The sequence below is a fragment of the Chiroxiphia lanceolata genome, chromosome 8, assembly GCF_009829145.1.
Source record: "Chiroxiphia lanceolata isolate bChiLan1 chromosome 8, bChiLan1.pri, whole genome shotgun sequence".
Classification (NCBI taxonomy): domain Eukaryota; kingdom Metazoa; phylum Chordata; class Aves; order Passeriformes; family Pipridae; genus Chiroxiphia; species Chiroxiphia lanceolata.
Window position 1 is genome coordinate 14777139 of NC_045644.1, and position 14695 is coordinate 14791833.

General features: G+C 60.4%; 1 protein-coding gene across 7 annotated transcripts; it reads right to left on the reverse strand.

Moving 5' to 3' along the window:
- Positions 1–133: 133 nt before the first annotated feature.
- Positions 134–13840, reverse strand: CRTAC1 (cartilage acidic protein 1). 7 transcript variants are annotated; one of them, XM_032695328.1, is made up of 17 exons: positions 13736–13819; positions 9749–9945; positions 8310–8506; positions 7261–7391; positions 6479–6635; positions 5756–5890; positions 5335–5480; positions 5008–5144; positions 4274–4356; positions 3653–3753; positions 3399–3567; positions 2746–2891; positions 2571–2613; positions 1978–2121; positions 686–811; positions 449–529; positions 134–355 (listed from the first exon to the last, which is right to left on the reverse strand). In XM_032695328.1, exons 1-17 carry the CDS (start codon positions 13778–13780, stop codon positions 228–230), a joined length of 2166 nt encoding a protein of 721 aa, XP_032551219.1. In that variant the 5' UTR covers positions 13781–13819; the 3' UTR covers positions 134–227. The 7 variants fall into 7 exon arrangements, 6 of the variants coding, with proteins under 6 accessions (XP_032551219.1, XP_032551220.1, XP_032551224.1 ...); XM_032695329.1 differs by lacking the exon at positions 449–529; XM_032695333.1 differs by lacking the exons at positions 449–529; positions 2571–2613 and having other exon boundaries at positions 267–355.
- Between the last annotated feature and the right edge of the window lie 855 nt (positions 13841–14695).

Here is a 14695-nt window from a genome sequence, read left to right on the forward strand (position 1 = left end):
TACAGATCCCCACGAGGATGGTGACTGTGGGGGAAATGAGGGTGAGGGATGGGGCAGATGGGGCAGTCTATGGGAGGACAGGGACAGACCTGTGTAGCAGTCAAGTGGCCCCAGTGACAGGGACACACGAGGAAGCCAGTGCAGGAAAGGGTTTATTCAGTTGGCACCGAGTGCAACTGGAACAGGGCTGGGGGTGAGCAGGGGACACCTGGCTGTGCCAGGGCAGGCTAGTTGCGCTGGCAGCGCCCACCGGCGCCCAGGGAGAAGCCGCGGTGACAGTGGCAGTGGAAGGAGCCGTGGGTGTTGTGGCAGATATGGTCACAGGGGCCAGGCTGTGCCTGGCATTCATCTATGTCTGGTAAAGAAGTAGAGAGGGTCAGAGCAGTGCCAAGGGTACTTGGCACGGGTAAGGAGGGAGGGTGCATGAGCGGGGGCAGGCTGAGTTAACCTGGGACATGAAGGCAGGTGGTCCTGCCACTGCTTGTCCCAAGGCTGCTGGGTGGCAGATGCCTTCTTACTCCACAAACTCCTGCACAGCCATAGTCTGTCCATCCCACCCTCCAGGTCTAGGGCTGTGAGCACAAATGGGCACCCCAGGAAACAGCATTTCTGCTCCCAAGGCAGCATGGCTGCACTAGGCTGGGTGCCACGGGTGGGCAGCCAGTTGCTGCCTGCAGGTACTCACCCAGGCACCGGCTGGCAGCAGGATCAAGGGGACGGAAGCCTGGGTGGCAGCGGCAGGTGTGTGCCCCAGGGGTGTTGGTGCAGAGCTGGCTGCAGTTGTGCAAGCCCTGAGCACACTCGTCGATGTCTGGTAGTGGGGAAGAGAGCAGCATGGGGTTACAGCACACCAGCAGAAGGCACACCAGCACAGTCCTTTTGCTGGAGTGCAGGTAGGGCTGCTTGCTGCACCCCAGCCCCTCCAGTGCTGTGTCCCCAATGCAGAGCTGCCCAGGGTCACTGTCACCCTCCAGCCAGCTCCCAGCCTTGAGGCAAGGAGAGCTGGGTCATAGCAGGGATGCTCCCCACCTTGAGCTCCTTCCCCATGCAGCCCCAGGGCAGGGTGGGCAGAAGCATGGGCACAGCCCTGCCCTGCACAGCTCAGCAGGCCAGGTTAATAGATGGGATATAGTTTATTGGGGAGTTCTCTGGGAGAAGGGTTGGAAGACTAAGCAGGGTCCGACTCCAAACAGTAGGGTCAATACATTAAAAAACAGAGCAGGAGGGTCCTGCCCCTGCAGGACTGGGGAGACCCTCCTCTGCCAGGGCTGGGGAGATGGTCCCCACCACCGAGGAGGGGGCAGGCAAAGCACACACGTCGCAGGCCAAACCAGCAGGCACATGGTATTGAGGCGACGAGCAAGTGACCACCTGGGAGGTGCCAGCGTGGCAGGAGCAGCACTGGGGCAGTGGGGTGCTGGGGAAGGGGCTCTGCTGCTCTACCCCAGGGCTGCTTTCCCAGCGACGGTGCATGGGACAGCCAGGTCCGTGCCTGTCCCACTGCAGGTCACCCCGACAGGTCACAGCCAGCGCTTCGAGGGCAGTTGGACATGGAGAAAAAGAGAGAGAGACAGGCAGAAGCCAGCTGGTCCTTCCACCAAGGCTGCTCTGGCATGTTACAGGCAGGGATTAAAGTGCATAGAGGCAAAGGCAGAGTCCGAGAACTAGAGGGAGGAGGGCACTGTGGGGGAGCCTGGGCCAGCTCCCAGCAGAGGGGTATCCCCCAAAAAAGGCCACTCGAGCTGTACAGAGAAGGAGCAAGAGAGAAAAACAAAGAGAAAGAGAAGGGGAGTCAGTGGTGACTCGGTGCGAGGCGCAGGATGAACAGACAGAGCGAGGGTGGAGGTGGCTGGACAGCCACCCAACAAGTTGCAGAATGTGACCAGGCCTTTATCTGGGGTGCAGCACCATCCCAAGGTGGTGCTTTGGGGCTGCTGCCAGCTGGTATGGGGTCAGGGTGTCCCAGCCATCACTCACCCACACAAGCTGTGCCATCCTCGTTGGGTTCAAAGCCCCGGCTGCAGCGCTTGTTGCTGCGACAGCGGTACCCGCCATAGGTGTTGATGCAGATGGGCTTGTCCCGGGGACAGACAAAGGGGAACTCAGTGCACTCATTTGTGTCTGCAAGAGAGTCTTCAGCATTAGATGGCTGGGCAAAGAGCTTGGGACTGCCAGCCATGGCCCCTCCAGTTCCCCCTGTACATGCTGGATGATCACCCCAGTGGTAGCCATGCATAAGCCATGCCTACCGCCCAGGAGGTTCACAGCATGGCCACAGCCACCCTGCTGCATCCCTGCCACCCCTTCATTGCTCGTAGCTCCAGTACAATGCCTGCCACATGCCAGCCATGCCTCCCGCCACAGCACAGCACTCTCGCTGCTTCCTGTGACACCACAGTCCCCCTCTGGAGCCGTGCTGCTGCCCTGTCCCCAGGCCACGTGCCAAGCAGACAGCTGTACCCGGCACTGAGCCATGTGGCAGGCACAGAATGATGTCCCTGTGTCCCCCCCTGGGGCCATGTTGCAGTATCCCGGGTGCAGGCGCATCTGTGTCCCCAGCAGCCACTCACCTACACAGCGTCCATTCTCGTGCTGGGAGAATCCCTGCCCGCACTGCATTTGGGGAGAAGCAGAGACCGCCAGGATGGGGAGGAATCAGCCCTGGACAGCCACAGAGCCAGCAGAGTCCAACCCCTCATTCCTGTCCCCAAAGTCTCCCGCCTTGCATCCACACCCGGCCCTCACCTCCAGCGGGGCAGGCATGAGTGGCTCCTCTACATCCAGGGGGTAGGGGACCTCCAGGACAGAGTTGGTCTCACTGCTGGCCACAGCTCGTGACACCACACGGCCATCTGGCCAGGTCACCTCCAGGCTGCTGGCTTCGTCATGCCCTGCAGGCGGGCAGCCCATCAAAGGGGGGGGTCTCCAGGATGGGCAGGGGCTAAAAGGAGGCCAGTGGGGTGGTAGGGATGGGAGGGGCAAATGCTCCTTGCTCCCTGAGCCTGGCCCCAGGCGCTCATGCTGACAGCCTGTGTACACAGATGTAGTCCAAGGGGTGTAGGTGAGGACAATGGGGTGATCTGCCAAGGGCCAGAAATACACCCCTGTGGGCTTGGCTGCTGGTCATGCTGAGCCAGAGGAGGGCTAAAACCCAGGGAAAGCCCTAGTGTCTGAGCAAAGCAGCAGGCAAAGGGTGGGGAAGGGGGCAGCTGCCCCTGGCAGCAGAGCTGCAGTAGCTGGGCACCCTGCTCAGCCTCCCACAGAGCCCGCCATACCCAGGGTGACAGGCATTGACGATTATTGTGCTGCAGGACAACAGAGCAGCAGACATGGACCCTGCCCAGGGAAGTGCCAGGGAAGGCTGGGGGTGAAGGCAGCCCCTTGACCCTCTGTCTCACCCAGTCCAAAGTGTGCCACGGGCTCCATCTCGCAGAGATACCCCGAACCGCCATCGATGATGCGCAGGTGGGCCCCGCTGCGTCGCGTGAACAGCACCACTTTGGCCCCCCGCGCAAAGGCCCCGAAGCGGGTGCGGGGAATGACTCGCAACCAATTGTTGCTTCTGCCCTGCAAGGGAGGAGGGAACAAGGAGACTGAGCTGGGAGCGACAAAAGGGATGGGGACAACAACAAGGACCCCCTGCTTGACTCACCTGAGTGCCCTTGAAGATGGAGATCGGCTGTGCCATGGACTCACCATGGGATAGGATGAGGTCCAGCATCCCATCGCCATCAAAATCTGTCACTGCACCTCCTGCAAGGACAGGATCACGTCATGCCTAGGGCCAGGCCCCACATCTCCCACCGCTACACCCTGCTGCTGGTGCGGCCTTCCACAGGCAACAGCAGCATTTCTGGCCATGCAGGAGCAATAGGGAAGACTCCAATGTAGGAGTAAGTGTCTCTATATGGGTGACATCCTGCAGTCAGGTGTGTCAGCATCCTGGGCAGTGGAGGGGACAGGTAATGCCTGGAGGGTTGTGGGATACAGGAAACTGCCTCACCCTCTCTCAAATACAGAGGGTGACTTTGAACAGTGGGCACCCAGGAAGGAGCCCCCCAAGAGCAAATCCCAGGGGAACTGGAGATGGCACTGTTAGTTGGGTATGGATGGAAGGAGAAAGCATGGGGCCATTCCTGGATGATGGGAGCTCCAGCCTGCTGGTGAGGAGCAGGTAGATGACTCAGCCAGCCATGCAGCATCCCCAGTCATAGAAGGTGCCAGGCAGAGCTGTGGCACATGGACCTCCACCAGCAGAGCCAGGGGGACCCACCCGTGCCCCGTCCATCAGGTTCCAGTGCATCCCCTGGATTCAGCTCTTCCACGATGGGGTCTGAGTATTCCCTGCGGATGAGCCTGCCAAACACACACAGGGTATTAATGCCAGTCTCTGCTGTACTCAGAACCCTCCTGGGCAGTGTCTGACCCTCCCGCAGAATCATGGTAGAGGTGACAGTCCTGGTGGCTATGCAGTGGGGATGGCGATGCAACTGTGCCCTGTTGGCACGTCCCCATTCAGTGCAGGCGCAACAGGAATTTCACGAGAGCTTGTGATTCTGAACTGCAGAGTAGCAGCACCAACATCTCCAAACACTCCAGGAGCTGGTGATGTCTCCCAAGGACCCCTTGACAAGCCACTGCCCTCCACCCACCCACAAGTGCAAGCACGGGTAGACAACCATCTCCCACCACCCCACACAGCAGGCAAGGAGGTGCTACACAGCAGTAATGAGGAATTGACCCTCACAATTAACAGGAGTCAAGAACAAGCTTCCACACAGCAGCTAATCAGCGGTGCTGGGGACCCCAGGGGCTGCTGTAGGCACGATTGTAGTGGCTGGTAATGACACTGGGAAGGGCTCAGTCACGGCATCTTTTATTAGCTGAGCCTGAGCCGGGGCACTGCTGGAGAAGAGCTCTGTGAGCCTGGCTGTGGTGTGAGGGCTGCTTGTCTCCCAGAGCAGGGTGCAGGCTCCCCAGATCCCCCAGTACCCAGCGGGCTCCTACCGGAAGAGGCGGTTGGCAGAGGAGCCGCGGTAAGCGATGTTGTTGAAGAAAACCTCCAGCTCCTGGTCATTGTCAAAGTCAGCTGCAATGACAGTGCGGACGGGGGATGGCATGGAGAACTTGGGGGTGGCGATGTCCTGCACAAGGGATGGGCATGGCGTGACAATGGGAACAGGAAGCAGGACACTGGGTCCTGCTTTGGTTCTTCGGGTCCCCTCCTCTCTGGGAATTGGGGCTCAAAGGTAACTCGGGATGAAGCCAGCTCCCCTGGCTGCGGTGGCTCAATGGCAAAGCCATCGGTGGGTGTATCCCAGCCCCAGCCCTCACCCGGAATCGGATGCGCCCAGGGGCTCCACTCTGTAGGTAGAGGCGGTGCGGCCCGTTCCAGTTGCCATAGACGATGTCCACTCGGCCGTCACGGTTGAAGTCAGCCAGCGCCACACCGCGTCCGTGCTGGTAGGGGTCATCCAGCCCTGGGGAACCGCAAGGGGACAGGGGGAGACGGGAACCCCTCCTTGCCTCCTTCACCCCAAGTTGCCTCCCGGAACGTCCCCCACGCACAGGGCTGCACCCCTGTGCTGACGGATGCCCCAATGCACCTCACTCCCTGCCCGGTGGTCAGTGGGGCTCTGGTTCCTCAAGGCTGTCCCTCCACCCTGCACTCATCCTGTGCACGCGGGGACAGGCAGAACCAGCCTGCTCCTAGGTCCCCAAAGTCTGGGTGCTCCTCCAGGGTCCCTCTACTCACCCACAGCAGCCGCCACGTCCCTGTACGTCCCATCCCCCCAGTTGCGGAAGAGGAAATTGGGGCTGTTTTCATTACCGCAGAATATGTCAGAGGCACTGTCACTCAGGATGGGGCCCACAGCCACTCCACGGCCCCCTAGAGACAGAAGCCCGGGAGTGAGGGGACAGCTACCCCAGAGGTGTTTGTGCTCCCCGTGTTCCCTCAGTGTTTCCCACCCAGTGCTCCGAGCCCCACCCCCCCCTTCCCACTGCCTATGTCCCTCCTTGCCCACCTCCAATCCCTCTCATCAGGAGCTAATTGAGCCTGGAAGCCGGTTGTTTTACTCCCAATCCTAATCACTGCCATCGCCATGGTGACAACACTCCTAATTAGTGTCAATTTATCACTGGGGAATGCAGCGGTCCCCGTGGCGATGGGGCAGCACGAGGCAGAGGCTGGCACACTCCCCGCTGCCCCGCTCCTGTGCCTACAGCCCCAAGTCCCACTAAGTTCCCTGTGGATGCTGCGAGGTCTGGAGGGATCAGCCCAAGTGATGGCGGGCACGGGGGTCCTGCCAGGTGGGCATCCCGTGGTCCCGGTCCCTTCCCCGGCCCCGGGGCTGCCACTAGATGGGGCAGTCAGGCAGCTCAATACGCGGCTGCACAGCCCCGCCACAGCGGGGTCCCACGCTCACCATGCACAGCAGTGCCCTGTCCCCTCCACGGGGCCACAGCTGCCGGGTACCTGTGTACTTGCTGACGCCAGCCTGGGCAGACACGTCCATCAGCACCACGACACCACGGGCGGGATCGCTGGCAGCCACATCCATCTCAATCAGGGCATGGGGGCCCACATTGCCGCTGGCATAGTTGGCGATGTAAATGGAGTACCTTCCGGAGCCCTGCAGCCAGCAGCACCACCTCAGTACCCAGCCACCCACAACCCATCTCCACGGGGACCACAGGATCCCTGCTGTGGATGCCTTCATTGCTCTGTGGGAGCAGGCACTGCTACTGTGTGCTGAGCAAGAGCTCTGCAAAGCCCATGGCAAAACATCCCTGGAGTGGGTATGTGCACTTTTTCCTTCAGAAGCTCTCTGGTCCACAGGCTCACAGTGCTGGCATGGGGCACGCTACCCCTCCCAGCATCTCTGGTGTGCCAGGTCCTCCCAGTCTCCACCACCCTCCTTGTCCCATGCAGCAGCTGCACCCTGATTTAGTGATAATCATTTGGAAACAAACCATTGGAGAAGGAGGAAGAAGAAAGAGCAGGTGACAGGAGCATAAATCACCTCGACAGGCAAGTTTATCAGCTGGTGGCAACCATGTGGACAGGCATCCGCGGTTCCCACGGCTGGGGAAGTTGCCAGCCCTGCCAGTCACAGGCTGCTGGGGGGCACTTCTGGCCCCATTGGCAGGGGTGGGATTGGGCTAGTAAGGGAAGTGGTCCCCCAGGACTCCACTGGAGGGGACTGGGGGTGGGAAGGGAGCAGAGATGCCCCTGCCCACAGAGCCCTGCCTGCTCACCGTCCGGTCCACGCAGGCAACAGAACGCCCAGCAAAGCGGCTAGCCACGTCCTGGTTCACCTCATCGCTCAGGATGTCCTCCCAGCGCCCATTACGGAGCTTGAAGAGCTTGTCTGTGTAGGTGGCCATGCCTGGAGGGGGGTACGGGTCAGTGGCCTGCAGCATCCCACCTCCTTCTGGGGAGGGTGCCCTGCAGCAGGGGAGGCTGTGGAGGAGGTACGCTTTTCCCAAAGCATCCCAAACCTCTGCTGTCTCCACAGTCCCCTACAGTGCCCAGGGCTGGGTTGCTGCTGCAAGAGCCCCCATGACCCTTAATGGCCACCTGGAGACACACAGAAGAATCAACTTATTAAGGTAAAATGTGTCCCAATGGGTGCAGCCCTGTAGATCATCTCCAGGAAGGTAAAAGAGAAAAAAAAAAAAAAGAATCGATTCGGTGCCAGGTACAGGCAGCAAGCTGCACTGCTTGTGACAGCGGCAATGGCAGCGCCTGATTTAGGGACAGGTGTGCTGGCAGCCACCACCAGCCCAGGTAATTAGGAGCATCAGGAAGGCAGATCTGCTGCCTGGAGGTCAGGGACACAGGGCAGAGCTGGGCTGAAGCACCAAGCGAGGGAGCTCTGGGGATTCCCAGTGCCAGATTGGGGCACTTAGGTCTTTTCCCCATGACACTCATGCCAGAAACTGGGACAGCACCAGCAGGGCAGGATTAGACCTGATTTGGTTCAGCAGGCACAGGAGAGCCACGAGACAGAGGGGCACAACTGCTGCAGGGCACAGTGGGGATTTGCAGTGCAGGCTCTGTGCCAGGGCAGCCCTGGGGGTGATGGGGAAGCTTCTGTCCTGCTTGGGGTGCTGCCGGGAGGGCGATGGGCAGCTGGAAGTGCTGACTCGGTGGCTGGCTGGGCTCAGTGTCCCACCCGTGCTGCCATCAATCAATGGAGCCACTCAACTGAGAAATTAACTCCAGCCCGCACACATCCCTCATGCACCGAAGGTCGCGGGCGGCCGTGCTGGGGTCTCGGGGCACAACTGCCAGTGGGACTCACCAGAGAAGGCATTGTTGGTGTTGAGGAAGTAGATCTCCTCACGGCCATCGCCATCGATGTCACAGGCTGTCACACCGATGGCGTGGCCCTGACGGTCCCGCAGCGCATAGTATGGGGAGCCCCGCTCATCCTCTGCCACGTTCACCAGCCGCCCCTGGGCCTTGTCATACTTGAGCACCAGGTTGGGGCCGTTGTACCTGTGAGTGTGAGCAGGGGGGATGGCTTCCTGAGGCTTGGGGACAGGATGAAAGCCCCTGTTCCATCCTAAAGGGGACACTGAGTGTGAAACTGGATTTTCCCTGTTATGGGCACTGCAGAGACCTGCACGGTCTATGGAGGCCAAGGGCTGTGTCAGGCATCCCATGTCCACCTGCATACTACAGGGCAACACCAGGGCAGTGGTGAGGGCCAGGCAGCCAGCAGGGCAGGATGAAGTGCAGGTCCCTGCTTGCAGCCCTTTCCCAGGGCAGGGAAATGGGCACACAAGGCAAATCCTCTCAGCAAGGTGCGTACCACTGGCTCCCCGCCCGTTCCTGCCCGATGCACCAGTAAACAAGTTATACAACGGGCACCACAACTGCTTACAAAACCCCAGCTGGCTTCTTGACTCAGCATGGCTGGGAGTAGTGGCCCAGACCTCTCTGGAGTCCTCAGTGTTGCCCATGGTTTCCTGCCTCAGGGGGATGCTCAGAGCAGCAGCAGGGCTACACTCTGCTTGCCACCGCTGTGCCTCCATCCCACTGGATGGGAGCCGTGGGGGTAAGGGACACTCTCCAGGTGGGCACACCTGTGTGTGTCATCCCCCTTGTTTGGGGATGACAGTGGTGGTGTCTACACAAACACCCTTCAGCGGCAGCTCACAGCCGTGCCAGCACACACACACAGAGCCTGCACCATGGTCCCTTCTGTCTGTGACCCACTAGCAGCAGCTGTTCTGTGTCCAGCCCTATGTGGGCACTGGCAGCACAGCACACAGCTCCCTGCCTCCCCAGCTCCTGCCAGCCCTTCCCAGCTATCACTCCAATAAAGGGCTATAAAAAACCTCCAGCCAATTAACTGAATCTCCGGAGAGCGCTGAGTCCTGTCAGCGGAGCCGAGACAGCTTGGGGACACGCTGGCTCTGCACTGCAGGGTGGACCCCAGCTCCTGGGCAGCTGCCACTGCCCCAGAGCGGGGACCGATGGGGGCACTCACGTGGTCCTACACAGACACTCAGCTGGAACCAACACCCTATGTGGGTGCGCACGCATGCACACACACACACACACACACACACACACACACACACACACACACACACACACACACGCAGACCCCCATCCCACCCTGCTTTGTGCACAACCACCCAGCCAGCCACAAGCCCACAGAAGAGGGAGGACTTCCTGGCCCTGCAGGGCCACCAGGTCCTGCTGGCACTGAGGCACTAGTGCACCACTCACCCTGCCACCACAATCTCGAAGTCACCGTCAGCATCCAGGTCAGTGACAGCCACACCATAGTTGAGCTGTGTGGGGTTGCTGTCGTAGTCAGGTGGGAGGAGGCGGTCGGTGACGGCTGTGAACATGGGCTCGCTGCGCTGGAAGCCCTCACTGATCCAGGCCAGGGACAGTAGGCACAGTGCCAGCATCTTGGACACCTGGGAGAGACCTGCAGCTCATCAGCTCCAGGAGGAGACCCTGCTCCACAATGCACAATGCCCAAGCAGCCCCATTGCCCTTGCACAGGAGACACTCTCTTTCCACTCCTTGCCATATCACACCAACCTGTGCCACAACACCCGCCCCTTGACCCCTTGGCACTGCAACAGCTCTGGCATTCCTGTGCATGTAACCCCCTTGGTCCTCACCTTCAGGGCTTCCCTGGGACAAGACCAGTGAGCTGGGGCTGAGCAGGAGTACTTGGGAGGGACTGGGGAGGCTGGGGCTGAGCAGGAGTACAACCCGTGGGAGGGACTGGGGAAGCAGAAGGAGGGCTGTGGGATGCTGACAAAGCCGGGCTCAGGCCCAGCTTGCTCTGCCCCAAGGGGCCACTGGCATCCAAATTCCTGGCAAGTTACAATACCAATCACTGCTCCCTTGGCAGGACCAGAGGAAGCAGGCATTCACCAGGCTGAGGAACTTGTTCTCTGTCTAGTTGGTCTTCCAGAGCTGGGGAAGGCCATGGGGAGAACATGAGGATACTCTGCCAGGTGACTTCCATGTGCATCAGTTTCCCCAGCCGGCTGGCACTGTTCCTTCCAGTACCTCTGCAGGGTGAGCTCCTTCCAGCCTGGCCAGGGAAGGTTTTTGCACAGGGATGTGGCCCTGAGAAGGAGACGCTGGGAAGAACGGGAGACTGGGAGGAGAGGCTCAATTAACCTGGACTGCGGAGGACAGTGTCTGCCAACACTGCTGGCAAGGCTGCGGAGATTTTGGAGCTGGCTCTACCTGGCTGTAGCACAGGTGATCAGGAGGGCCACCCCTCACCCCAGGCCAGGCAATCCCAACCAGAGGGGAAGAGCCCAGTAACCAGCTGTGTATCCCCAGGTTATGGGCATGAACCCACATGCCAGTGCTCTAGCTGGAATAAAACCCAGAAAAACCAGCCTGTCCCACTCTCACAAACTGGAGGGATGGCTGGAGCACCTGGCAATCAAGGTGGGAGACACTGCTTCATGTGACTATGACATTCCTCTGAGCAGGATTGCTCTCCCCAACCAGGAACAGACCCTCCCCAAAACTGGCATGGGTACAGAGATGAATGACCCCTCTGCCAGCTGATCCCCATGCCACTGGACGCTGACAGCAAGCAAAGGAAGCTGTGGCAGCTGCATTGTACCACATATGCCTACTTTGGGGAGGGGAAGGTACCCCAGATTTACATCCTGGCAGACCCACCAGGTTGTGGAGAGCAGTTTGCTGCTGCCTCCTCTGGGGGGGCAGGCTCTTTGGGGGTCCAGGACTCCCCTGACTCAACCAAATAGCTTTCAGGCCCACCTGTCTGGGCACAAAGAGGCTGTCCTCTAGCTGCAGAGGAAACTTCAACCCCACTGCCCAGCACACCCAGAGCCCTGCATCCCATTGCACCAGTCCTACTCTCTTTTCCTCTCCAACCCCATCAGTACCCCAGGCAGAACTGTAAAGGCAGATGTGTGTGTATCCCTAGCTTTACCCTGTGCTGCTCCTATTTGCTTCCTGGCATGACCCACACCCTCCCATAGATCCAGGCACAATCAGCTGCCCTCTGTGCTCTTCACCACTCAGCCTGACTTGGGGCACTGTGCCCATCACTCTGCCATACTGCCCAGAGCAGCTCTCCAGGGGCAGGAGCCTGGGTCTTTCCCTGGTGCAGAAGCTCCGTTCAAGACATATGTGATGGGGACAGGGAGGAAGAGAAACCTTCGCCACAGTCCCACTCTGGGCTCACCAATGTAAGCATGTGGGAGAGCCGCCCGCATTGCGGACGTGCGGGTGCAGGGCTGCCACACGAGCCCCTGGCCCTGCAGGGCAGCGCCACCTCACAGCCACAGCCAGGCAATGTGTGGCTGTCCCCAGGCCATTGGCAGGCCTCTCCCTGTCTTTCCCCCTTCCAGCTCCCACTCCCCACAGTTTGGCCTGTTCCCCAGATACTCCGTCACCTCATCCAGCTGCAGCTGAAATCCCTCCAAGCTGGATGGAGCTTTTCCAGGAGGAAATAATGTTCCTGATTGGAGATAAAAGACTTTTCCCAGTGGATCCAGTGACTGGTGCCATGGGGAAGGGATGTACAGCCCTGAGCCAGGCCATTTTGGGAAGAGGGAGGAAGGCTCAGGCTCTGCATGCAGAAAGGTCTCATGGTTCTCAGCGTGCTGCTGATAGCACCAAGGCCCTGGCATGAAGCTCCACCTGATGTTTGAAGCTAATGGGGTTTGTTTGCACGCAGGGCAGACCTCAGTCTATCTTGTCCCAGTAGAGCCATGTCCTGGCTTGTGTTGTGGCATCTGGTGGCAAGGTCACCTCAGGAGTTGTGGTCATCCCAGGGTGCTTGCTCAGTGTGGCTAAACCTGGTAACACAAAGCCAAGGTGCCAGGCAGGAGTAGAGGCAGTGGGTGGATGCCATGGGCACCCACGCAGGGTGCAGTCCAGCAGCACAGGGGCAGGGTGCTGGCTCCAGGGCCAGGATGCAGTGCATAAGGCTCATCTGCTCCCACGCATTGCTGTGGATGACAGTGCCCTGCAGGGAGGGTGGAATGGGACTGGAATGGGAGCCATGAAGCAGGTAGGTGGTTGTGCTCCAGACTCTTCACCATGACTGGGAAGATGCTGTTCCTGGGGCTCCTCATTGTACCTACATGCACATCTCTAGCCCCTGATCCACATAATGGGGAGAGTGGGAGCTGGTTCACCGTGCAGCCACCCCATCCTGCATGCCACCGTGACATTGCTGCCCTCCACACTATGCACCCCAGTGATGTCATGCTCCACCACTGCAGCAACATCCCACCCCAGTCCGCAGTCACCTCCAGCACCTCTACGACATTTCTTGACATCATGCAGCAAGGGCCTCATTGCACCCCAAAGGCCCCCCAAAGCAGTGACAATATGGCGACATCACAGCACCTCATGCCATCGTGCTACATGTGCCCCAGTAACATCATATTCCCATTTCTGCTATTACCAGGCTGTCAGAGCTGTACCTGTCAGGGTAGAGGACGGGTAGATGTCCCACAGACCCAGCAGCCCCTCTCCCACAATTGGGCTGCCCAGGAGTGCCAGCAGTACCCCCTCCACAGCACCTCGGCCCCAAGCAGCCCAGACCCTGCAGTGCCTCTGCTCCAGCCAAAGCCTGTGAGCCCAGGTCCTGTTGCTACGTCTGCTCGCTGCTGGAGCTTGTTCCTCCTATGCAGGACTCCTCAGTGCCGGACCTGGCAGGCTGGGGCTCAGCCAGCAGCAGCTAATGCAGTGTGGAGATGAGCAGTCACCTTAGCCTCTGAGCTGGGCCCAAAGGGACACCAGGTCCTTGGGGTCTCAGACTCACCAGCACACAGCCAGCCCTTTCCCATGCAGGCAAGTATATGGCTGGACCCCTCTTTTCACTGCCCCCAGTTCGTCCCCAGGCTCAGTCACGACCAAGCACAAGCGCCACTATAAAGAGGCGCTGTCCACCACCCTGCTGCCCCTACCAGCGCTCTCCAGTCCCAGCACACACTCCCCCATCACTGCTCCAGCCTCCTGAGCACGGTCCTCCCCAGCCCAGTATCCTTCCATCTCGCTCCCTGCTGCCTCGCTCTTCCGCATCACATCCACGTCTCGGGGACAGGCTGCTTGCCTGTGATCCTGCTCCGCCTTCCACCAACTTCTCCCCGGGCCGGTGACCGTGCCGGAGTTGAGAGCCGCCCCCCGCCGCCCCTCCCCGCCCCAGAGTCCCCAGGAAACTTCATGGAGCAGCAAAACCACACCGCTACTCACGGGCCAGGGGGTCCGCCCGGCGCCCCCGCGGCGGCGGGAGCGCATCCCGCACCGCCGCCTTGCCTCCCGCCGCTGCTCCCGCCTCCAGCTGCGCCGCTCCCGGCTCCCGACGGGGCCGGTCCGACCGCGCGGCGCTTTATGAAGGGGCGGGCGGCGGCGGCGGCGATCGGGGCGGGGGGCGCCGCTGCCAATGGGGAGCGCGGGGTGGGGCCGCCCGCCGCCAGGTCCGGCCCCGCGGTGATGCTTGGGGGGGGCACCGGGGACTATCGCCGACGGCACCGGGCCCGCCAGCGGTGCAGGGCTCCAGGAGGAGAGGGGCGTCGCGTCCCGGGACGCCGGAGCCGCGTCGGGGGAGCTGGCTGGCCGCGGGGAGGGGGCATGTCCCGGCTGGCTGCAGTCACCCTGTGGGTGCTGGGTGGGGCGCGACTGGGCACTGCTCCCCAACTCCTGCAAGCGCAGCTGGGACGATCGGGCAAGCAGAGCCAGTGACCTGCCCCGGCCTGGGTGCGGTGGGGGTTGGGCACAGGAGTGGGAAAAGGAATGAAGGTGGGCACCCCTGTAGTGCAAGTCTATGTCCTTGGTAGGATAAGAGAGAATGGTTTTAAACTAAGAGAGGGGAGATTTAGATTAGATGTTAGAAGGAAATTGTTCACCATGACTGCGGTGAGACACAGAAACAGGTTGCTCGGAGAAGTTTTGGATGCCCCATCCCTGGAATGGGGCCCTGGGTGACCCGATCTAGTGGGCAGAAACCCTGCGCATGGCAGGGGTTGGAACGAAATGATTTTTAAGCTCAATTCCAACCTAAACCATTCTATGGTTCTATGAATCTAACACCCAGTCACACCCCAAGGGGTCAGCACCCTCCCTGTGCCATCATCCTGCAGGTCACTCACCTCCTTCTGCAGGGACCCTAGGAGTGGCTGTGCCCTGGCAGCCAGTCTGAACTGCAAGAAAGGC